Source organism: Phycomyces blakesleeanus (assembly GCF_001638985.1).
Source record: "Phycomyces blakesleeanus NRRL 1555(-) unplaced genomic scaffold PHYBLscaffold_2, whole genome shotgun sequence".
In the NCBI taxonomy this organism is placed as follows: Eukaryota; Fungi; Mucoromycota; class Mucoromycetes; order Mucorales; family Phycomycetaceae; genus Phycomyces; species Phycomyces blakesleeanus.
Genome location: NW_017265135.1, coordinates 3629098 through 3653268, shown reverse-complemented (window position 1 = coordinate 3653268; position 24171 = coordinate 3629098). Strand labels below are relative to the sequence as shown.

The following is a 24171-nucleotide window of genomic DNA, read 5'->3' as shown; positions in this document are numbered from 1 at the left end:
GGGGGGGGCCAACATCTTTCTGATACGGGCAATTTCCTTATCAACAAAAGCATCCTGTGTAGATTTTTTTTAAAATAAAAAAAAGTCAGTAAATATGAAGTATATAAAAAATACTAATTTCTGGAATTTTTTTCAAATATACCCCCCCCCCCCCCCACTGTCCTCCTCTAACTCCTTAACTCTAATCATTGTGTAGCACGTAGGAACAAAAAAAATCTATGTAGTACACACATACCATAGTCCATGAGGCATCGGCGTGGCAAATGTTAACAACAAAGTTCTTCAAGACAGCCTGGCCATCGTCGGTGTGAGTAACTTCGGGGTGGAACTGGATACCTATAAAAATGAGATATTAGGAACAATCATTGCGTCTACATGCAGAAGATTACGCGTACCGAAGAAAGGCTTTGACTCGTGAGCAACTGCGGCAAAGGGAGCGGTGTTGGTCTTGGAAATAACCAAGAAGCCAGGAGCAGCTTGTGTGACCTGATCGCCGTGACTCATCCAGACCTAGATATTTTAAAATACACAGACAATGCAAGAAATATACCAAGAAGGGTATTTTAGATAACACATACACATATACATACACATATAAGTATATAACTTGAACATAATTGTCCCACTTGCGAGAATACTATGTTTTTCGGTAGGGTATAAAAAACTTTAATCGAATATACCTTCAATTCGTCACCAAGACCCTCGAAGAGCTTGTCAGCAAGAGGGAAGTTGGGGTGCTTAATGACATTAAGCATGGCGTGGCCGTACTCACGGTGATCGCAGGCTTCAACCTTGCCACCCATATGGTTGGTCATTTCCTGGAGACCGTAGCAGATACCGAGAATAGGGACACCCGACTCAAAGACAGCGGGGTCAACACGGGGAGCATCGGTATCGTAGACAGAGTAAGGAGAGCCTGACAAGATGATACCCTTGGGCTTGAAGTGAAGTTCAGACATCTTCTGGGTGCAGGGCAAGAGCTCGCAGTAGACACCCATCTCACGGACACGACGGGTAATCAAGTGGGAGTACTGGGATCCAAAGTCCAGAATAAGGACAGTGTCGAACATCTCGTTCACCTGAGGGAGTTGTGCTTCAGCCATGGTTTTCAAATTGGAAGTAAGGATAAAGAGAAAGCAAAAGACTTCAAACCAGAAACGTAAAGGTAAAAAACATGCTTGGAAAATTGGAAAAAAAATAGAAGCAGTCACATATGCAGCCACAGACTCACTTTTTTTTTGGAACCTGAATGAGCGGTGTCCAATCAGAGTACGGGTCTGTGATTTATTGGGCGGTTGATCAGGTAACTTACTGTTTTGTGGTCTAATTTCCCTTCTCGGCCAAACGCTGTGCAATTACCAGCGGACTTTAATAAATAAAGAAGTTAAACTTAATAAAGATCATAATAATATTTATACTAATAAATATTCGGTCGGTTGGACAGAACAAGGCAACATAGAACAGATGAATATATTTATATGTCCTAGTCAGTTAATGACTTGGTGATTTATTTTGACCAAGTTTGTCTTATTCACGGCCATAGTAATGACAAAGTCTTTACCTATTTTTTTTCTTTGATCTAAACACAAAGCCCAATTCGTTCACTTCTTGCCCCGTCTTGTCTTTTCTTCAAATTGGAACTGTCGACAAAGTTTGTGCTCTGTATAAATATTGTAGTAATGTCTAATAACACTTACAAGTTACTGTGTCTATTACATGAGAAGGGTTTAAAGACTGGGGAATTAATGTTACTGGAATTCCGTTTTTATAACCCGGTTTGTAGGCTTGGTATTTTTTTTTATGGTTTGCGTTAGTACATCCTGATATCCACAATTATCGAAATGTTTCAGCATACTTTTATATTTCTCGCCCCTTCCCTTCTTCTTTTTCTCGTAAAGTACTTGTGCTAGTGCATCTTTTAATGTGTTATTTGTTTCTAATAATGTCCCCTATAGTGTTCGACTGTTTTACTTGGTCTAGACAAATGAAAAGCAGCTCAGCCAATTAATTTTTTTTGCTTGTTCTTAGCCATTAAAAAACGTGCTTGGAACAATTGATAACTGCTTTTACTATTAGTATGAAAGTAAGGGAAGTTTGAATATGTATTGATAAAATAATCAAAAGCAAGACCAGATGACTACTGCAAGTATATTATATTATATTATCTATTCAATCGTCAATACAAGAAACAACGGATAAAATTCGATCAATCAGAGGTGCTGATTTTTTTTTATCTTTTAAATGTTGGTGCAATTTTTATTATAATTATCGATTTGATATATCTAGACCAACTGCACAAGATTTTGCCTGGGATCTGTTCAAAAATATATAGATATATATATTGTGGATTCCCTTTCTCTTTTAATACTTGAAACGAGGTTTGGATATAAGCAGGTTTGAAATGGTAAATGTAAACAATTGTTTCTCACGCTACCTTTTTTTTCGTGTCTATTTGTTTTGTTTTATAAAATTCGAATATCATTTAATCATGTCACAAAATCATGATTAAATAAAGAAGGTTGTCATTTCCTACAAACTCGCACAGTTAAAAATAGGGGGTGGCCACTCCTACAGATGTATCATTCGTCTATTTTGATCACTGAGCACTTTATCAATCGTCTTTTGAAAATGCAATAGTGTTAAGAAAATAATAGTTGTTGAAAGGGCCAATTGAACCCTATTAGAAGGTGTCAAACAATACGGCACTCGACCTTATTTGTGTTCCTCTTCTGCATCGGAAAAAAACCCATAATCAGTAAAGTCGCTATTGTTTCCCAGCCTTACTCAACCATATGTGACAGAAACTACAAAATATAGTTTAGAGGTTTGAAGTGTACCTGATTATCTTTTAATGAGAATACAGTTAGATTGTTCTGATGACTAGATTGCACAACACATTGATCTAATGCTGGCTATCACCTGGTATTTTCCCGAAAAATGAAAACATAAATTTGATCGCATTGATGGTGATCTTACTATCTCTTTTGGGTGCAATTGGATCAGATTAATAATTTAATGCCCTTTTTTTGATTTGCAGTATCATTATATAGCAACATAAGCTTTAATTGTTTAAAAGTGGTTTGTATAACTGCCTCTAATATGTATATTCCATAGAGGAACTTGAAAGGCGGATAAAAAGGCAAAATCAAAAAAAATACTACATATAATGATTACAAGCGACAAAACAAAATAGAGGCAGATAATAGTCTGACTAGTAAAAGAACTTTGCATTGAGATTCATACTGCCCAAAGATGGTGGTAAGGATACAAAGAAATGAGATAAACTCCATATAAAGCATCAGAGAAGAAGGCCAAGAGTAATAGATAGCTCCTTTAAATTTGGACACAATGAATAAGCGTGAAAATCAAGCTACAAAAGTGCTGGTTGTAGAAAAGCTAGTAATAGAGTGTGTTGATATTAATCAGGATGATGCGAAAGATAATACCACATTTGCATCAAAAGGTACAATAGCTACATACTTTATCACTTTGCTAATCATTCAAAACGATAAAAGTCAATATTTACCATTCTCAATCTATTGTGGACTTGAATTACTTTATTGAACAATCAAAAGAAAAAATACCCTGCTAAAACGCAAAATTTTGATCAACATGAAATTCTTTATATTCAACTTTGAATTTTTTTTTTCTTCTTCTTCTTCTTCTTGGTCGTACAATTTTTTATTTTATTTCAAATTCCAATTTTTTTGTGTATTTTTCAAACGCGAAACACTGTATCGGGCATCCAACCAAAAATAAGAAGAAAATAAAAAAAATAAGGTACAAAAGAACAGGCATATACTTTTTGTGCGTCTGTGTGCCAGTGTGCCAGTGTATGTGTGTGTGTGCGTGTGCGTGTGCGTGCGTGTGAGTGTGTGAATGTGTGTGTGTAGTGCTTGTAAATCATAATCATTTTGCTTCTGCCTTTTTCCTTACTTTTATTTTTTTATTTTTTTTTATTAATAGATTCTCCTGAAGGCTTCTTCAAGCCATTCTTTCAATATTATTTTGTACACCAACCTATATATCTGCATACACGCACATAACATATACCTTTTTGAATTATTGAGAACTAGATTCCTTCATGACTAAAGGTTAACAATTCTTTTCTTCTTATTCTTCTTATCCACACACACACACACATATATATATATATATATCTATTATATGTATATGTATATGTATATATGTTTATTATTCAAGAAGTTGTAGGGATCTAACAAAAACTAAAAAATAATTAAAAATAAATTTGGTTACAAGTTGTATTTCGATACAACCTAACTAACCCTGCTTGTTTCATGAATTTGGTAGATTATCGTTATGTGGGCCACCGGGCTGCGCATGCCATTATAGCCGAGATTGGACCTTACCGTGTATCATCGGATGCACTACAGGCCATCAACCAGTTCATTGACGAACTTGTTCTTCAACTTCTCTCTACTTCTCTTTCACTCGACCTATCCAGAATTAAGCTCGCCTTGTTCTCTATTATACCATCTTCTCTCGGAAAAAATGCGATTGTGGAAGCCGAATTAGAAGTCAAGACATTTACTGAAACTGAACCAATTGATTATGAAGCATATGAGCGAATGAGACTCTTGGGCGTCGATAGTCCTTTCCCAATGGACCGCATCATTCCTCTTGTTCGTTATAGCTGCTTAGATTACTGCACATTAGCCGATAAAGATGAAGACGAAAACGAAAAGTCGAATTCTCAGCCCAAAGACGACATCATCTCCCCCATCTTGGTGATCTATCTTACGACTATAATTGAACATGTAGCCGAGTATCTATTAACCACAATTGGACGTATGGCCGAAAATCAGGCAACGGATAATATTAGAGTAAAGGAAGTGTTTTGGGCTTTATCGGATGATAGCCAAGTAGGCGAATTATTTCATCGATTTGCCTTGCGCGAACATTTAGAGGTAAGAATATACAATACGAATTTACATGCAAATTACTTGACCCACCAAGTCGGTGTAGAGTTGAATGACCTGATATATTTAAACGCATCTACACACCAAATACATATTCATATGCGCTTGTATGTTTCATAATACGTTAGAAACGGGCAACTGCATTTGGATACAATCCATCGCACCCATCATTGTCATCGTCTTCCTCGCAGGCCAGACCATCAAGTATGATGCACCGAATATCTATGCGTCAATCCAGTAAGAAGATCATATTTCTGTAGAATGTGCATATCTATGATTTGAGTACTTTTCACTTATTTATTTATATATAAATATATGCACAAATTATAAATTTTAATATATGTAATATGTAATATATACATTAAAAGTCTAATATTTCATTTTCATTGTTACAGCCATGACACCGCCAATCGATGTGTCGCCAGCTGAACCTTTAGTGTATGACGAAGAGGACCCACCAGTGCTGTCACCCCGGATACCTCCCCGACGCCCACCCTCAGTACTAAGTAATCACACAAACATTAGTTTAAATAGTAAAAAGAGTTTTAAACTTTTCACAAAAGAGGATCCTCCTCGGCCTTTACTTGGAGTAGAAGGAATCCCACCCAGGTCTCGATCCACAATCATATCGGTTTACGATCCAGACATTCCTGTAGTTGACTTTGAAGACTTGATCCGTTCTGGAAACACCATGCGGGTATCCCTTACTCCAAATCGCCTCAAATCTATAGAAGTGCACGGCTCATTCAATTCCAAAGATTATGATAACAGTCACGACGACGACGAAGAGGAAGGGGAAGAAGACGATCATCCTTGGATGCGACGCTCAGAGTCATATTCTGAGAGTGCACGTTCCACCGCTAGCACCGCATCTTCGGTACCTCCGGTCCCTACCCTCAGTACTCCAAACGAACGCCGTCGTAAGGTTCCGATCGAAAAGGCTCGTGTATCACGCCCTTTACCTCTACAGACATCACCAATTCCACCTTCACCCGCTATCCCTGCTGCGTACAAACAGTTTGAAAATCCACGCAGTGCACCAAAACCACCTTCTAGACCAAGTAGGCTGAGTCAAAGATCATCTACTACCGAACTAGGATCAAGGTCTAAGCCAATCGAATCAATGCCTTCCCCCACGAGGTCTAAATCACGACCTGTGTCAACAGCAACTGGCAATCATTCTTCGCGCTTTGCAAGGCTCGAAAGACGGAGTGAAGAGAGCCCAAGACATGCATCACAGGCAGCTGAACAAAGAAGAAAGACATTGGAGGAGGCCAAACGGTTAGAAAGACCCTCAAGCATGGCATCGAAGCGACAGTCAATGGCTCGCCCTACCTCTTTGGGATTTATGGATCTTGCCTCTAAACGCCTGTCGACAGCTGGGTCTGTTGAGCCCAATGTTTTGGTCAGCCATCGTCCGTTAACAATCAGTAGTAGCAGTAGCAATAGCATTAACAGCAGCCACAGTAATCCTGAACAACAACAATATCATCAATCCAATATCCATTCTGCAGAAGACACAGCTGGACCACTATCCAGTCGTGACCGTGTCCTCTTTCTCCTTAAATCCAGACAATCTACTACTGGTTCTGCTTCAACATCAACAAGTATCACCAAGGACTTGCAGGCCATGGCCCTCAATTCCAAATCACCTACTAGTCCTACTATTCCCTCTGACATCCTCTCACATCGATCTTAAAATACCTTAGTCCGCTCCCCCCTCCCCTTATCCAACCCCCGTATATCTTCCTTCATCTTTTACTTTTCTATTTATTTATTTTACACATATGTATATTCTATGCGATAGATTCCATATTTCACGTGTATTTTCTTATCCCTCTTTTTCTTTTTCAATACCATGTATACATATATAACTCAAATAATAGCAACAGCAACAACAAAAATAATAACAAACCAAACAATCCAAAGGGTAATAATGATGACGAGAAAAGAAGGAGAGAGAGATGCACACAATGAATGAACGAAGGAAAGAAAAGGATTAAATTAAAAAAAAATTAAGCAAGGGCTCGCTTCAGTTTATCCATAATCAGTGGTGTATCTTGAGCAGACACTTTTGACGCAACTGTGGCTTCCAATGCACTCCAGAAGTCAGGGCTATCAATTGCTTGTTCAGTAGCTAAAGAAACACCAAAGCGACCAGTTATAGGTACATCTTCCACAACAGCCTTTGGTGCAGCGGATAACATCAAATGTATGATTGTCTCATTAGCAACATTGTAGTCGCTGAGCTTCTTGTTGTCAGCCAATACTTTTCCACGAATCAAGAGGCGCTGTCGACCAACTGGATACGCGCTTTGCTGCTGGTAAATGCGCTTTTTGAGAGTAGAAATGGTGTCATCAGGTGATAGTCGAGCAATGATAAATTGAGAAGCTGGCTTGACAATCTTGATGGTAACTTGTATGGTTTCTTCACGGGTTTCGTCTGCAGTGGTCTTGGCCACCTTGGGTTCTGTGGAATTAGAAAGAGTGAGATAATGAGAATAGATGGAAGAAATGAAGGAATGAAGAGAGGAAGTAAGGATTGTAATGTGGCCTTACCGGGTTCAATCTTTGGTGAATTATCAGGTTTTCTCTAGAATGAACAAATGAGTTTATTTTTGTTATGTTTTTAAATATATATTTTTCTAATTGTAAATGGTTTAAGCACAATGCTTTTCAATCTGTTTCTCTTTCTTTATTGCTTTAATTCTTCTTATTCTTCTTCTTGTTTATTACCTTGAGTCTTAAATGAAGGATAGCACGAGGGTTAAAGTCCTCTCCAAAACGGACAGACCTTGATGAAAGAGCACCAAGATAATTTTGAATAAACTGAGATTCCTCGACCATGACAAATATTAAAAGAAGTGCAGTTGAATTTGTATTACACGTCCAATACTTTCTCTTTTTTTTTGGGCTTGCATTTATCTCTCAGAACCCAAAATCCGCCCTGGCTTGATACTTTGTGCCAAGTCACGTGATTATTTTTATAAACTGCTTGGCTGGTTAAAGGGGAAAGAAATAAAATAAAATGTATACAAGAAAAAAGGTAGGTAGATTTAACTTGTAAAATATGAGTTTATACATCTGGATGAACTAAGGTTTATGATTCCCTTTAGCACAAGCAAAGTTTTATCTTTTGAGCAAACAATAATTTTCCTTAATTTGTGTGCCTAAAGAAAAACTCTCTAGAGTTGTAAAAAGCATTAGCATATCATTGTATTGTATTGCATGTGAGTCGTTTCTCTCGTAAAATAAATCTTCACCTTATTGGACTTTCAATTTACACTTAGCAATTAGCTTGATGTTATTCTCACAAGCCATGCTACGTAAATAAATTATTGAGAGGCCCATTAAATGATTATGTCTTTAAAACTTAGAAACTAAAGCTAATTGTTCATACTGAATATACACAATCTTAGACATGTAGAGCTGGTAGTTCATAATACTGTAGCTGACGTCTTTACATAACCAAATCAAGAAATCTTGTGTGACCAAAAAAGCAGAAGAAGTAGAAGATCTCTAAACGTGCGCGATATGACTTTTTATATCAAACAAAGATACCTGCTTTTATATATTTGTATATTCTTATCCATACTCTATTTTTTGTTCAAAGAAGAAGAAAAAAAGAGAATTCAAATTATATTTATATATTTTTCACTGCATGTGTAGTCGTGTCTCTCTCTGTGCGTGTGTGTGTGCGGCTTTAAAATTTGCTGAGAATGACTTGGCTTTTTTTGGAAAAAAAAGAGTGCACACCCCTTTTGCTCTGCTTTGGCTTGTCTATTTCTTACTATATTCACTCCTTTCTCATTTACAATGAATTCACTTATTCTGCCAGCCATCTACCTTGGCGGCTGTATTGCTGCCATGAGCGGCTTCTCTTATCTTTACCGCCGCGCCACTAGTAAGAAACAATGCTCATCATCCATCTCCCTTTAATTATCTTTCTTTTTCTTTCTTTCTTTTGACGTACGCGTACATGTAAAATTATCGGTTTCCATAGTTTTTGTTTTGTTTTTTGTTTGTTTGTCTGTTTGTCTTTCTTGGTTCTTATTATTATAAATATTTTCATCTTCAATAAGATTTCCAGCCCATTGAGCCTTGGTTTCCCGAAAATGTCGAAAAAGAACAATACATTCAATTGTTGAATTGCGAAACTCCTGTACCTGAGCATCATTTGAAAGCAGCCCTGTTACGCCGTGCTATGGAAGCCGTCAGACGACTTGTTCAGGTCCAACAAGAAAAGCCAGCTTTGCAACAATTGATGCGTACCGGCAGCATTGGCGATGATCTCTGGCGCGACTTTGGTGTAGCTGAACAAGACATTATGGCCGAGCTGCAGGAAGTTGTTGGCGAAGCGAACACCTACAAAGAAAACTGGGGCCAGACCATCTTTTCTACTGCTGCACAGATGCTAGAGCATGAAAAACAAAAGGCCATGCTTGTTGAGATGAAAGAGCTCAAGGAGGTAGAGGATAAGAAGCGAAAAGCAATGGAGAAGGATCTTGAACGGGACGCTAAGCGTGCAGAGGAGGAATTGTTGAGAGAGGAAGAGGAAGAGAAGAAGAAGGCTAAGGCAAAGAAATAGTAAGAGCAAGAATACGATTAATAATAACAATAATAGAAAATAACAATAACAAACATAAAAAAATAAAAAGAAAACCGCTACAACATATCCATTATTATCACAATCATCGACATCTCCTTTTATTCTTGCTTCCAACTTGAAAGAAAACTATATGGTGGTCTCGAAGCTGTGGATTGTATCTTGCATTCTGCTTTTCTTTTTCTAGCAAAAGGGATTCATATATATATTTATATTTCTGTGTGCGTGTGTAGTCCCTGAAAGAAGTGTTTTCTAGTAAACAAGTCGGCTGAACTGATTTGGCAAGATTTCATTGGCAGCTAATTGTCAAGGTAGCTTAACTTGAATTAACCTGCAGTCGATTTAATACAATTTAACACACTTAATTACAATACTTTTAAAAAAAATTAAAGTATTTTGTTCAAGACATATAATTATGAATGAATTTTTCGGGTTTGTTTTAATAAGATAAGAAGAAGAAGGTGTGGTAAATACAGTGTTGATATAGGCTATATACTCTCTATAAAAAATATGAATACATATATGTATATAAATTACTATTGTGCTTATACAGTATAATAAGAAAAAAAAATGGAAAGCACGCAGGTGCAACGTACAAATTCAAAAAAATAGAAAGGGATGAATGATAGCATTTGATATACACAAAAAAGGAAGAAACAATAAGGTTAAATGAAAAGCCAAAGGTACAAAAGAAAATGGAATGAATAGATCAAGTCAAATGAGTAATAATAGTACTAATAGTAATAATTGAAATAAAGGTCAGAATAAGTTAGTTAACGAAGATCATCATCTCGATCACTTCCACCAATGTCGATTTCTTCGTCTTCATCATCTTCAGGTGCTGGTGTTGGTGTAGAAGTAACAGACTGGGTAGGAGGAGGTTGAGCCAAAGAGCAATGTTCGACCACGCAGTTTGCAATTTCTTCCTCCTCTTCCTCCTCCTCTTCCTCGTCTTCAACTTCTCGGCTTCTTTGTTCTACTCTTCCTCCTACTTCCTCTTCTTCTTCCTCGTCTTCTCTTTCTCCTTCATTATCTTCCTCGTCCTCCTCATCTTCCTCCACAATCTCTTCCGCAGGTCTGGGTCTTCGCACCTTCTTACCACCTCGCTTAAAATTGTTGCTTTGTCCACCATTATTTAATCGCGGAAGAAGAGCTCCACTCCAAGACGCTGATTTCTTGAGCATAGATGGCATAATCTTTCCGCCTGTACCGCCAGACCATTTGCCTCCAGAGGCACCCGGTCGTCTTCTTCCATTACTACTGTACACCAATCCACCACCATCTTCATTGCGCCGCCTTTGTAATTGATATTGGAATTGTTGTGATGCCGATGATACTGATGATGGTGATACTGGTGATATTGGTGCTGATGGCGATGATGCTGCAACTGAAGCAGATGGTATTGCTGATCCTGATCCAGCTACTACTGATGGTAGAGACGATGAAGCTGAGGAAGACAGAGATTTGCTGTGTCGACTGGGTTTTGTAGGATCGCGTGGGGCACGTAAATGAAGTGCTCGTCGACTTGGAAATGTCCGGAAAGGCTGGACAATAGGACTACTGGCTCGACTCAGTAGTTCTTCTAAATCCATCGAAGAGCCATTTTCCATGGCATCCATTGCCGCATCCCTCATTTTCTTCATCCGTTTTCGAACTTCCTCTACATCCATGTCTGTGTCTGTGTCCTGGTCAGATTCTGCAGCTTGCTCAGTACCTTCTTCTTTAACTGCCGGTAGTGGCGGTGGAGATTTGGACCGTCCGTCAACGATCACAATTGAGCCTCCAGAGTCATCGAATGATCCCAACAAAGGTGCCTTGAGAGTCATGTCAGAGTTGCTTTTCAAGGTCTTGTTCGGTGGAGTGAGCATCAATTGCTGAAGCTGAGCTGAAGATGCCCGTCTGTGAGTTGGGCGTGCTAAAGACATGAAATGATCGTTCGGTCGGTGCTGTGATTGTTGTAACTGTTGCGATTGCGATTGCTGCTGCTGTTGTTGTTGTTGTGGTAGTTGTTGTTGTTGTGGCTGTTGTGGCTGTTGAGATTGATGCTGCTGCTGCTGTTGTTGTTGCTGTTGATAATGTGGTTGACGCTGATGTGGTTGATGCGATTGTTGTGAAGAATGAAGGTGCTGATGGCTCGAAATGTTTGAATGCTGAGTAAGATGCTGTAGATTATGATGATGCTGTAAGTTGTGATGATGTTGATGAGGAGGATATTGGTGGTGGTGGTGGTGGTGATGTTGATGATGATCTGAAGGGGATCCAGGTGATCTGAGGCCTGCCATAGCCAACCTTGATAATCTTTCATCTCGGGGTTTTCGGGAGATAGCCGCCATGGAAAGTGGTAAAGGCATTGGAAACAGGGTTTCAATCGTGGGTAATAAGAATGGACCTAATCGGTTCTGGATCGAGCATGTTACTGCAAGTTCTTGAGCTCGTCTCAGAGGAATCCAGGTACCATACAATGCACTATCTTTATTTGGAACACGCTTGCGGTCTATTTCAAAGCTCAAAATCATGCTTCTTTCACGCTCGGTCTCGATTCCGCCAGCGGTTAGGAGTGCCGATCCGTTGATAAACTGACTATCCAGTCGACGCATAATTCTGTGTTCGGTATTAGTATCAGGGTTGGTCAAGACAGCCACGCACACCACTGCATTCTCAATAAGGGTTATGTACATCGGAGGATTGGTAGGTGTGAGTGTGCGAACGATTTCCTGAAAGCCGCGAGAAGTTCCGGACCCTGGAGTACTAACAGGTGAATGCGAGGGCAGTCCAGGGTTCAGAATCATGCCATTGTTGATGTTTGCATTATTGACATTCGAAATTCCGTTTGGATGAGCCACGGAAGTAACCGAGCCGGGAGCTGTCACAGCAGCCGCACCCAAAGAATTGTTAATATTAATATTGTTTGAGTTGACATTGGTGTTGGTGTTGGTGTTGGCTTTGGTGTTGCTGTTGCTGTTGCTGTTGTTACTATTGTTATTAGTAGTGTTGCTGTTGTTATTGTTGTTACTGTTATTGTTAATGTTGATGTTGGCGGCAGCGGCAGCGGCAGCATTTGCGGCATTAGCAGCAGCAGCAGCAGCATTTGCGGCAGCCATCAAAGTATCTTTCTTGATCAATGCCTCCAAAGCTGGAAATCGAGCGAGGGCTGATTTGAGATCAAATGCGAGCGACGGGGCAGAGGAAGGTTTGGGCATAGTCTGCATATAGGCTGCCAATGAGCGAGCTAGATCAAAAGTTGGCGTGAGATGAGCTAAACCTGGGATGGCAGTTGTCATTTGGTGTAAAGCAGACAGGTTGAGACTTTGTATATTCATGGATTTGAGTAAGTCAGCCGCTGAAAGAGGTTGACCATTAGGACCCACAGGCATAACCGGTTTCAATTGAGTCGGCTGTAAGACAACCTTGGTATCTTCTGATGTCGACGCCGAGGGTGATTCTGATGAGGAGTTGAAGGCTTGGTGTGGTTGTGTAGATTGTTGTCGTAATCGTGCTTGTGCTTGTGCTTGAGCATGGGCCTGGGCTTGAGCTTGAGCCTGAGCCTGTGCTTGAGCTTGAGCTTGAGCCTGAGCCTGTGCATGTGCTTGAGCCTGTGCTTGAGCTTGGGCCTGAGCTTGGGCCTGAGCCTGAGCCTGTGCTTGAGCTTGAGCCTGTGCTTGAGCCTGTGCTTGAGCTTGTGCTTTTACCCGCGCTTCAATCTCTGCCTTTGCCTGTGCTGCCTCTTCTTCTTCATCTTCTTCAAACCGTACAAAATCATCATCTGACATTTCCTGAGAAGACATTTCTACCTGTTCCTTCTTGATTTCCGCTATACGTTCCATTGATCTCGCTGTCGTATAATTTGATGGAGAATGAATAGAGTTTGTTGCTGTTGCTGTTGATGTTGCTGATGATAATGATGATAATGATGCTGTTGATGTACCGGTTTTGGAAGACTGCGCTTCTCGCTTTACAGCGTCTTTGACGATAGATAAAGGATTGTCGCTCAGAAGCATAGTCAGACTCATCGAGCTTTCAATTTCAAACTCTTCCACCAATTCGCGTGCTCGGCTGAGTGGAACCCAAGCACCCCGACACTCTAGCGGCCCTTTAGTGATAACTACCACCACACGGCCCTCTTCTGCTTCTGCCACTGCATCAAATGTGCCTTTACCCAGTACTGGTCGGGCTGCTTTTCTAAGCTGGGTAGCATTTACATAACCTTGATCCAAATACTGATAATTCATACATCCATTATTGTTGCTACTGACTTTTCCTCCACCTCCACTATGACTGCTGCCATGACTTAATTTACCGTGGATGTTTCCATTGCTGTTATTACGCATCTTCCCATCCGCATGGCGTGTGCGCAAAGCTACATGCTCGCTCACGCCATCTAATGAAGTTATGAAGCGCAGAATTTTGGTATCGGGGATGTCGTTTGGCGAATCGAGTTCGTAACACTGCAGATTTCCAAATGTTTTGATTTTGATTCGAAAATTGTGTTTGATATCTTCATACATAGTCGGTTCTTTCTCTTCATCGTCTTCGTCGTCGGCGTCAGCGTCAGCGTCGTCATCGGCGTCGTTGCTTTGTTTATCGTTTTCACCTTCTTTTTTAATTCGAATTTCGATACTTTTATTGTCGTTGTTATTTTTAGTGGCCTCATTGTGCTTGATCTCTGGCCAAGACTTTCGTCGATGAGCTGCTGTTATTGCTGTTGCTGTTTCTGTTGCCGCTGCCGCTGCTGATGCTGCTGATGTTGCAGATAATGCTGTTGCTGTCGAGTCATCTTGCTGGCCTGCTCTAGTGCTGGCAATCAATGCTCTTTGTAACAATGGTTTTTCTCTAGTAACAGAAAAGCTTTTTCGAGTGCGTGCAGCGTTAGTAGGATGGTGAGAGTTTAAATGGTTGATTAGGTTGGAATGTTTCCCATTAGTCAAAGAGATTGTGGAATTAGTTGGTGAGGTATTGTTGTTGTTATTAGTTGATGATTGTTTTGACAAGGTATTCTTATTGTTGTTATTGTTGTTGGAACCAAAGTAGCTGTCCAGTTCAGAAGGTGACACAGACTCGGGTGGATCGACAGCTAGGTGATGAAGGTCGGTGTCTTGTTGAGCTTGATCGGCCATGAAAACGCTATTGAATTCTTCGTCGAATTGAAATGGAGCCCAGGCATCATGTTCGTTGAGCCAGTTGTGAAACGAGACAGATTGCTTACGAGTTTGGCGTGGGGACGCTTCTCGTGCAATCATGCTCGGTCGTCGAAGGGCAAGTACAGAAGATCGACGGCGATCCCGAGTAACCTCAATATCTGCCATTGTCTCGTCTCCTCTTAGCATTTCTTCGTAGTAGTCCGAGTACTCTGCCTCGCTGTCCGATTGTTCTTTTGATTCGGTTTCTTTTGATTCTTCGTCTTCGTCTTCTTTTTCTGCTTTGGTTTCTGCCTCATCCATTTTATGATCCTGATCCTGATCCTGATCTCGATCCTGACTGGCGTTTGTGGCGGAATGACAAGGTCGTTTTGGTGTGTGGGTTTCGTCAGCTTCATCGTCAGCATCCTCAGTATCAGACGGAGATTGCCGAGTGCGGCGCTTGTGGCGTGTGGAAACAGATTGAGGAGATACAGCTGGTGCTGTTCCTGCTGTTGTTGATGCTAATGTTTTTGGTGTTGCTGGTGCTGTCTGTGATGCTGCTAGTGCTGATAGTGTTGTTGATGTTTGTGTCGGTGCTGATGATGATGGTACTGCTGCTGCTGCTGCTGATGTTATTGAAGGTGTACGGTTATTTGATGTGGTTTGTGAGGTTGTGGTTGTGGTCTGGTTAGTCTGCAGGGGTTCTTGTCTGTCTTCATCCTCCGAAGATAAACCAGACGAGGAATCATGGGTGTCTTTAGAAGCTAGGCTGTCTGTTGCTAGCGAGTAGTTAATCTTGCGTGAATGGTTTTGGTCGACATGTTTTGCCAAGAGTGGTGCCCTTGGTGGATTGTGTTCTGCTGCTCTTTTGAAGTGTTGGGATATGCGTGATGATACGGTCGCAAATGGTGTAGCACCTCTGAAAGTTGAATGAATTTGGGTATGTATGGAAGAAATCGAAACAAAGGCGGGACGAGGCGGGACACGGTAATGTTGGTGAGTATCGAGGCAGATAGTAATAATAATAATAATAATAACAATAATATAGGTGGGCAGGGGGGGGGGTTAGGATAGAATTGTATGATGGTATGATGATATGATGATAATTTTTGTTTTATTTTTCGTGGTATTGCTTACCCGAGAGTGGCATATTTATATTTTACAATAACGTTCGCGAGTTCCTTTGGTGAACTTGGTTTGTTGCCTTGTTTGAGAAGGGCTTTGAGAATAGCCGTAAAGACCTTATCTTTTGCATCGTCTGGATGTATTGAGACCGGCAGACTAGGCCGTGGCTTGGAGCCTGTGCTACTTTGTTCGGCTGACGGTTGTGGGTGGTTGGGTAGCATGTATGTATGTATAAATGTATGTATAAATGTATATATCTATATATCTTAATCTATCAAAGTATGTAGTATGTAGTAAGTAATGTGTATGTAATGTGTAGTGTATATCTAAGTAAGTAAAGTAAAGTCAATATATTTGATATATAAAATGTATATAAAATGAAGGAAGAAAGGAAAGTAGGAAGAAAGGAATATGGTTCGTCAACTGGGTGTTTGTTCTGGCAGGGTACTCAACAGTCGGAGAAAGTTAGACCAGTAGAAGAAGAAAGAGAGCCTCCATTTTCTTGCACTGTCTTTTTTTTCACGTCCTTCTTGGTCTTTGGATAATGCGGACCCTTAAAAACTGGCTTGATCTCTTTACCTTTTTTTTATTATGTAAAAAAATATATATACACACAAGGTCATTTTATTATACTGTTTTTTTTTCTTTCTTTAATTCATTAAAGAATTTATTCCCTTAATAGCTAAAATAAAGGTAAAGAAGTTGAAATAAAGAAAAAAAACGTATTGCAACTCAATAAAACGTTTATCATTGATATTCGTATAGTAGTCCAGCCTAATTTGGGTTTCTATTTTTCTATATATATATATTATAAAGTACTATATTATAAATTAATGCGTATATATGTATATAAATTAACAACAGGGTTTGACAGGCTTAAAAACAGACAGACAAAAAGACAAACAGACAAACAGACAAACAGACAACCTGACAGGCAGGCAGGTGGACAGGCGGACAGGCAGCCTAACTGACAGTCTGACTGACTGATTGACAGACACACACAAATAAGAGGGAGAAAGGGAGAAAATGAGATAGCATTGAATCGCCTGTCAAAAAAAAATTTTACTTTATTTCGTTCTCAGTGGATATGTATAATTTGATTGGACCAAGAAAAAAAAATTCAAGACAAAAGCAAGTGCTTCTTTAGGGAGACTTCTCCCAGCTTGGACCAAGTGTAACCGACTTGGTTGATTCGACAATGCTTGCAACAGAGGTAGGCTTTAGTCTACCCTTGGATTCATTTGAGCGAGGAGCACATCGAGTACCTACAGTAAGTTAATGAATCAATGAGACGAATAATTAATTAATTAGCTAGCTAGCTAACTAGCTATCTAGCTAAATGTTTACAATAAAAAAAACTGTAAGCTTTGTATATAAAGATGACATACAAAATATCTGGCCATCGATCTTGCACCAACGTTTTGCCTCCTGAGTTAAGCATCGCGTACATTTGCTATGTTCAGAGTCCTCTCCTCTAGCCACTTTAATAGAGCCATCGGGTTGAAGCATGACCTTACGCTTCTTTCCATTTACACGCTCACTACAAGAATTATACAAAGACAGACACAAAATATTTTATATGTTAAAATCTATGCATATATAATATTTTACAATTTAAAGAATAAATTAATAATAGAAATTAAATGAAACTTACTAAAGCCCACAGGCATTGCACAAAAGGTTACTGTTATTTAATCCCCTGCGCCACGAAGGGGTGTTTTTTGCACCACAGTTTGTACATTTCCGTTTGATATCTTTGATGCGCCCGTTGCCCTTCTTTTTTGATTTTCCTGTTTCATTACAAGGCGTTTTCGAAAAGGGTTTCGGCTGTTCTTGTGTATATCCGAGGCTTTGTGGCTGTTGCTTTTCAAAGTAGCTTTGATCATTGGCCCACCAGGGCACGCTTGAAACCGAGACTGGTGTGTCTGGTGGGTAGTTGTAATCAATTGGACTGTAGCTTGACAGATAGCTGTAGCTTCCTCCGACATTAAACATGGTCTGTTGGGAATTACAAGAGCTTGAGCCATTGAAGTCGGGTATGATCGACATCTGATCCGGAGAGTTCATTTCCTCCTTGTCACACATGGTCAGTGCAGTGCCACAGAAAGAAGAGCAGATATCTAACAACCACACAAGTTATTTCCTTTTTCTTCTTCTTTGATTTGATCAAAGCTAAAATTTGGTGGAATATGGGTAAGGAAGGATAGAAGGAAGAGGTTCTCTTACTTTGCATTGTCTTTTCTTTTTTCTTTTTTTAAAAAAGAAAGAAAGAAATATAGAGGTTTATTAAAGAGGAACAAGTGCTTGATAGCAAAATCTTTGATCTTTTTTTTGTGTATTTTTATACTTTTTCTTTTTTTCTTTTCTCTTTTGGTTATTGGTTTTTTTGAAACCCCATGTTCTTATAGTTGACTTTATGTGCTTTCTTTTTGAGATATTTTTTTCCCATGCTTGCCAGAAACGACCATTTAAAATGTGTGTTGTTGTTTCGTATTCAAGAATTTAATTCATTTTATCAGTGAAATCAAAAAAGGAGGTTCAAAATTGTTACTGCTATTCTTTAACAAAACAAGAAACCTTCTTCTTCTCACTCGCTCTCTCACTCTCTTGCTTATTCATGCAATTCATTTAATTAGATTCTGGGTTCTCCTTTTTACAAATCTCTTCTTCTTTGGATTTATTGTAGTTGTTTTAAATTCTAATAAAACATTTCGATCAAATGACTTGAAGATAGATCATAAGTTTCAATATTATCCATTGTCTTTTAGACTTTTAGTCTTTTGGTCTTTTAGGCTTGTAGTCTTCTTTTTGTCATTCCAAGCCTTTGTCATGTAATAATTAGTCAAATATTGACGTGAGAGATTTCTTTTTTATTTTTTATTTTTATTTTTTATTAATTTTTATTTGTTAAATCCAATTCTTCCAAGACCTCGATGGTTCTCTTGGACAATTAGTCCAGGTCGGTTCGAGAACACATATTTTTCTCGAATCAAGCAAACCACATCGTAGCTTGCCGCAGCAGCAAAGCCACCGTCCGTTTCCATGGCATCCTCAAAACCTGTTGTTCTCTTCTTAATAACCGCAAACGGTTTTGTGAGTCCAACACGTTTCCCTTCTAGTCGTTGATGTCCAATGACAAGAAGCGCAGTGTCCTTTATAAGAGCGAATGGTTTATTTTGTTATTATATATAAATAACAGTAATAATGGTAGTCAAACTGTAGTTCTCTCAAAACAATCAAAACAAGTAAGCAATTAAAATATTTACCTTTTCAAATGTTATGTCACCAATTGCAACATCCATCACCTCGACATCTCCTTCTACACCAAAGCTGCCCTGAAAATCAAGGTAGATCAGCTCTTGTTTGGTTTGCGAACTAGAGACAGGGCAGATCACAGCATGGACCATGAGATTTAGATAAGAGAAACAAGAAAATAAAAATAAAAAGAAAGGTGATTCTTTATTATGTGTGTGCGTAATTGTGTAATTGTGTGTGTATGGTCGGAACAGAAAACAGAAAAACAACGACAGCAACAGCAATGAATAGCAACAGACAGTAATGAGAATAACGATAATAGTAATACGCCCTTTTTTGTTATTTATACAATTATATTCTTTGCGTCATTAAATAACTACAAACGCGTATTTAATATAGACGCGTCAAAGAATATATACATATATATATATATGGTATTATTGGCTATCAGAAATACTACGTTTCTTATGGTTGTTATTTTGGAATGAGAATCTTGTTTTCTTTCTCTAATCGTTCATTCGTCCAATCGTTCATTCAAACGAACATATATATATTATATACTACTTTATTATCACAATAATTTATGATAATTTGTGTGAATACGAGAGGTTATGAAAAAACACACTTTTTATTTTATTTTATTTTATTTTATTTTAAATCTACGAATTGATTTTTTTATTATTATTTATTTTATATATATTCTTTTCTTCTTCTTTATTTTTTCTTTTTTAAAAAAAAATACTGCTTCAATTCTTACAAGATCTGCGAACATAATCCTATTGAATTCAATCTCTCCTCAATCCCATCAATCCTTCTATGGGTAGCGTATATCGTGGACTCACCTTACGATCAACAAGAGACCCGTTGTATCTCCAGAGAACTCAAGCCAGTAAGCCTTTTTTTTTTTAAAAAAAAATTATTTCAACAATCAATCAATCAAACAGTACATTACACTACATTACACTACATCACGCAGGCATACACACACACACACACACTCACACACAAAGAGAGATACATATATATGTACAAGTCTTTATTTATGGGATACATGTTATAGATATATATGTGTGCCTGTTTAGGGGTGTAATGTAGAGTAATGTACATTTATTATGTATAATTGCTACTGTCTATTCGAAAAAGATTTAGCTCATGTCAAAAAAACCAAAAAAAAAACCAAAAAAAAATACCAAAAATACCTAAAGTCTCTAGTCGTAGTCTGCTTCGACAAATTACCAACTGCGACAACCAGACCTATAATTTCTATTACACAGATGCAAGACCTTGCATTCCTTACGCGTGCGATTATGCTCATTGTAAGAACGAAGCTTTATTTTAATTATCAAGAAGATCTAGAAGATGGTCTTGGAGATATTTAGACTTAGACTTAGATTTATATTTTTCTTTATATACATACATATCTATATATGCGAATATGATATTTCCTTTTTGGGAATATATATGTATAGAGAGAGATATATAAAAACTTTTTGGTATTATGTTAAAAAGGCAAGCATGAAAGCAAGCAAACCAAACAAAAAAAAAAGAAAAAGAATCAATATTTATATAAATATATCTGTATGTTTGTTTGTTTGTTACTTATATTTATATGAACATATTTAACGTGGCTCTTTAAAGCTGCATTTGGAGGTCAATTGTTGGCAGTAACAGATGAAGACGGACGGGTAACATTGATTCGAACAGACAAGAGTAGTTCTGTTGAAGATCGTAAGTCTTTCTTTTATTATTTGAATAAATAAATATGTTCTTTTTGACCTTGGATATTTCTCTTTTGATTATGATAATGATCATTATTTTTTTTGTTCTGTTGTGATCCTTTGTACTGATTTACAAATGTATCTAAATATATGCACTTCTTGAACAAATGCCTCCTAAAAACAATATTCTATTTCACCCTATAAAAGTTGATTTTCATTCGACATTCTATGCCCATGGAAATACCGTATTTGATGTGAAATGGAGTCCAAACGATCAACTGCTTGTAAGCTATCTTGTTTTATTACTAATTACTATTAAATCATCATAATCATAATCATCACATTTTTTTTTGGTTGGTTGATGGATCTAGGCCACAGCTTCTGCAGACAAGCTGATGATATTGTGGGATGTAGAAACACAGAAACGACTGTCTTGCTTTGAAGGCCATGAGATGAGTCTAAAGTCTGTCAATTGGCATCCAGTAAATCCAAGTAAGTTCGAGATATACCTATACAATTAAGACTAATTTTAAATGTATGTTCAAAAATAAATAAAAAATAAAAGACCTTTTGGTGACGGCCTCCAAAGACGGATCATTCAATATCTGGGATACTAGGTTCCAGATGAAAGGCACCCTGACTGAAGAAGGTCTAGACCTTCCGATGTATCGACCGATCAAGAGTGTCAAAAACGCACATTCAAATCAACCTCGCAAGCAAAAAAAGCAACGTACCTTATCTAAACGACGCACGGTAAGTTTCCCTATCTTTTTTTTTATGTAAAAAAAAAATACACGCCCTTTGGATCCCAAATACACATGTATACAAGAAAATACAAGACTTGTAAGCTAAAAGTATATATATTCCAATTGGGTCTTTATATTTCATCTGTCTATATATATATATATACAGCCGGATCGTCCAGTAACATCTGCATTGTTTGTCAGAGACGGTGAAGAACAAATTGTATCATCCGGAAGCTATGATGGGTAAAGTGAAATACATAGATTTATTTAAACAATATATATATATATATATATTAATATCATTTGCTTGTGTATATATATAAGAACGATCAAATTATGGGATTGTCGGGCTGGAAGGGATGCCAGTCCATTAGAAGAAACCACGTCCGGTGGTGTACGTGGAATTAGCGACATGAAGATCAATTCTTCAGGAACAAGCCTGTTTAGTATCTGCATGGATCAGAGTGTATACATGCACCACCTCAATAATCTGTCTGGCCTGGCTCGGCGCTACACTGACCCTGATTTCCGGACAACCTCGTTTTACATCAAAATGTCTATTTCGCACGATGATCGGTTCATTCTTTCGGGATCAAGTACAAACTCTATCTTTGCATGGGAAATCGATTGTCCCAAGCAAAAGGCATATCAGTTCAAGGGTCATTCTCATGAAGTCTCGTCTGTAGCATGGTCAAAAACCTCCACAAAACAGGTACGTTCATATATTTTTATTGTAAATAATTCATTATTAGATTTTATAATATGATCTATACTATCTGTATATATAAATAATTATATTTATATATGTGTCTGTGTGGTGTGTGTAAATTATAAATATGTACAATATTTGCACAGTTTGCCAGTTGTTCGGATGACTCAAGCGTAAGGTTATGGAATGAGACCTTTGAACGGATAAACGATCGGTAAGACAAATTCAATCGACCAATCAATCGACCATATAAGAAGAAGACTAAGAATAAGAAGAGTATATATATACACACACACACATACACAATACGCCCTTTTTTTTGTCTTCTTTGGTATTCACATCTTTTACCTTATCTTACACCCTACATATCAAAACACATTCCTTCTTGTAATTTTTTTTTTCATTCTATTATTGTTGTTGTTATTTTTTTTTATCATATTGTCTTCTTCTTTGCTCTATTTTTTTTTGGCTCGTTTTTAAAAAAGGAAAAAGAAAAAAAAAGAAAATTCAAAGAGATATATATATATATATATATGCGTGTGTGTTGGTGTATTTGGTTGTGAGGAGTGACGGTGTGCGGGAGTGGGAGTATAGGTGAGTGTGCAGAAAGAGAAGAAGACAAAGAAGAGTAATAGAGGAGGAGAGAAAAAGATATAGAAATGTAAATACAATACAAGGCAAGCAGTAAAAATAAAATGAAATAAATAAAATAAAATAGAATATAATATAATAAAAGAATAAGAATAGTAAAAATAAGGAGAAGAAGAAGAAGAAGAAGTATATATTTTTTTTCGGTTTGTCTGTTTGTTCAAGATGCTTCATTTGGAGGCGTCACAGCACACATCCAGATTCGAGTCTTGTAAATCTTGAACAGCTCTCGGACCAATTCTCTGAAATCAATGCGACGATCGGCCACAAAGTAATAAGTCAGCTTGCGACGATCCCATTGATACTCTGCATCTACAACGTCCATTGGTAATTTGCGCTGCTTGGTCTTTTGTTGACAGACCACTAATGCACACTGTTCATCTTGTCCCTTGACCAATAACAGCCCAATTTCTTCAGGTGCTGCCAGACGATAGATACGCTTCACATGAAGTTCTCTCATCTTATCTCCAGATTCATTTGAACCATTACCACCACCATTGCTACCATCCTGTTGCTGCTGTTGTTGTTGTTGTTGTTGTTGTTGTTGTTGTTGTTGTGCCTGCTGCTGTTGTGCTTGCTGTTGTTTTTGGAGATGCATTTCCTTGACCTTTTCCAATGTCAAGGTATTCAATGCAATCTTACCAAGATCCTTGCCACGATCAGCCTCTACAATTACCAAATCTCCAACATTGGGGCGCAATTGGCCGGTAGTATCAGGAACGTAAAAGAAATCAGTTCTACCAGCCTTGAACTCAACCATGTAAAGAGGTACGTCTGTAGGGAGTCGATGAAGAGGAACACCCTTGCCCATATCTTGGTAAAGGCGAGAATCTGCTTCAAATGATTCATCGGCTGGTGTATTAGTAGATGTTGAGCCAGACAAAGGTTGGTACTTTTGGTGTGACTGTCTTGACTGATGATGATGTTGCGGTTGTTGCTGCTGCTGCTGTTGATGCTGTTGTTGTTGTTGTTGCTGGTGTTGTAACTGCTGTTGTTGTTGTTGTTGCTGCTGCTGCTGTTGGTTGTGGTGATGATTTTGCTGTGAATGGTTTTGTTGTTGGTGATTTTGATGATGGTTTTGTTGTTGAGCTTGATGTTGGGCCTGTGCTTGAGCCTGAGCCTGAGCCTGAGCTTGAGCTTGTGCCTGAGCCTGTGCCTGAGCCTGTGCTTGTGCTTGTGCTTGTGCTTGAGCGTGAGCGTGAGCTTGTGCTTGTGCTTGTGCCTGTGCTTGTGCTTGTGCTTGTGCCTGAGATTGAGTCTGAGCCTGAACTTGAGCCTGAGACTGAACTTGGGCTTGGGATTGGGAT

The 24171-nt window shown here is 38.5% G+C and overlaps 8 protein-coding genes across 8 annotated transcripts in view; 3 read left to right on the top strand and 5 right to left on the bottom strand.

Moving 5' to 3' along the window:
- PHYBLDRAFT_179449 (hypothetical protein) overlaps positions 1 to 1120 on the bottom strand; it is a 2783-nt gene extending 1663 nt beyond the window's left edge. The window contains exons 1-3 of the mRNA XM_018438146.1: positions 681 to 1120; positions 396 to 510; positions 236 to 336 (exon numbers count right to left, since the gene is read on the bottom strand). Of these exons, the coding sequence (XP_018298276.1) occupies positions 236 to 336; positions 396 to 510; positions 681 to 1103 (639 nt within the window). The 5' untranslated portion in view covers positions 1104 to 1120. The remainder of the gene's footprint in view (positions 1 to 235; positions 337 to 395; positions 511 to 680) is intronic.
- Positions 1121 to 4015: 2895 nt separating this feature from the next.
- PHYBLDRAFT_130522 (hypothetical protein) lies at positions 4016 to 5060 on the top strand. The gene is made up of 3 exons (XM_018429371.1): positions 4016 to 4094; positions 4312 to 4928; positions 4987 to 5060. Exons 1-3 carry the CDS (start codon positions 4085 to 4087, stop codon positions 4990 to 4992), a joined length of 633 nt encoding a protein of 210 aa, XP_018298275.1. The 5' UTR covers positions 4016 to 4084; the 3' UTR covers positions 4993 to 5060.
- Positions 5061 to 6921: 1861 nt separating this feature from the next.
- Positions 6922 to 8107, bottom strand: PHYBLDRAFT_75840 (hypothetical protein). The gene is made up of 3 exons (XM_018443098.1): positions 7677 to 8107; positions 7500 to 7533; positions 6922 to 7410 (listed from the first exon to the last, which is right to left on the bottom strand). Exons 1-3 carry the CDS (start codon positions 7785 to 7787, stop codon positions 6956 to 6958), a joined length of 600 nt encoding a protein of 199 aa, XP_018298274.1. The 5' UTR covers positions 7788 to 8107; the 3' UTR covers positions 6922 to 6955.
- A 597-nt stretch (positions 8108 to 8704) lies between these two features.
- PHYBLDRAFT_121761 (hypothetical protein) lies at positions 8705 to 9613 on the top strand. Its single transcript, XM_018428827.1, has 2 exons — positions 8705 to 8844; positions 9023 to 9613. Exons 1-2 carry the CDS (start codon positions 8757 to 8759, stop codon positions 9526 to 9528), a joined length of 594 nt encoding a protein of 197 aa, XP_018298273.1. The 5' UTR covers positions 8705 to 8756; the 3' UTR covers positions 9529 to 9613.
- Positions 9614 to 16931: 7318 nt separating this feature from the next.
- On the bottom strand, positions 16932 to 17873 carry PHYBLDRAFT_163254 (GATA-type zinc finger transcription factor; the record flags this gene model as incomplete). Its single annotated transcript, XM_018434763.1, has 3 exons — positions 16932 to 17053; positions 17237 to 17328; positions 17443 to 17873. The coding sequence occupies 3 exons, from the start codon at positions 17871 to 17873 to the stop codon at positions 16932 to 16934; spliced, it is 645 nt and encodes a 214-aa protein (XP_018298272.1).
- An 815-nt stretch (positions 17874 to 18688) lies between these two features.
- Positions 18689 to 19195, bottom strand: PHYBLDRAFT_163253 (hypothetical protein; the record flags this gene model as incomplete). Its single annotated transcript, XM_018434762.1, has 2 exons — positions 18689 to 18940; positions 19055 to 19195. 2 exons carry the CDS (start codon positions 19193 to 19195, stop codon positions 18689 to 18691), a joined length of 393 nt encoding a protein of 130 aa, XP_018298271.1.
- A 664-nt stretch (positions 19196 to 19859) lies between these two features.
- Positions 19860 to 22434, top strand: PHYBLDRAFT_59257 (hypothetical protein; the record flags this gene model as incomplete). The annotated part of the gene is made up of 9 exons (XM_018440463.1): positions 19860 to 19932; positions 20249 to 20359; positions 20682 to 20771; positions 20969 to 21045; positions 21133 to 21253; positions 21327 to 21514; positions 21674 to 21750; positions 21832 to 22219; positions 22363 to 22434. 9 exons carry the CDS (start codon positions 19860 to 19862, stop codon positions 22432 to 22434), a joined length of 1197 nt encoding a protein of 398 aa, XP_018298270.1.
- A 286-nt stretch (positions 22435 to 22720) lies between these two features.
- On the bottom strand, positions 22721 to 23624 carry PHYBLDRAFT_121760 (hypothetical protein; the record flags this gene model as incomplete). The annotated part of the gene is made up of 2 exons (XM_018428826.1): positions 22721 to 23372; positions 23472 to 23624. The coding sequence occupies 2 exons, from the start codon at positions 23622 to 23624 to the stop codon at positions 23025 to 23027; spliced, it is 501 nt and encodes a 166-aa protein (XP_018298269.1). The 3' UTR covers positions 22721 to 23024.
- Between the last annotated feature and the right edge of the window lie 547 nt (positions 23625 to 24171).

Bases quoted from the DNA above. Each gene is read 5' to 3' on its own strand.
- PHYBLDRAFT_121761 (XM_018428827.1), top strand. From the start codon at position 8,757: ATGAATTCACTTATTCTGCCAGCCATCTACCTTGGCGGCTGTATTGCT. The intron at 8,845-9,022 runs GTAAGAAACAAT...ATCTTCAATAAG, and splicing joins TCTTTACCGCCGCGCCACTA to ATTTCCAGCCCATTGAGCCT.
- PHYBLDRAFT_75840 (XM_018443098.1), bottom strand. From the start codon at position 7,787: ATGGTCGAGGAATCTCAGTTTATTCAAAATTATCTTGGTGCTCTTTCA. The intron at 7,534-7,676 runs GTAATAAACAAG...TGTTCATTCTAG, and splicing joins TCCTTCATTTAAGACTCAAG to AGAAAACCTGATAATTCACC. The intron at 7,411-7,499 runs GTAAGGCCACAT...CTAATTCCACAG, and splicing joins TTCACCAAAGATTGAACCCG to AACCCAAGGTGGCCAAGACC.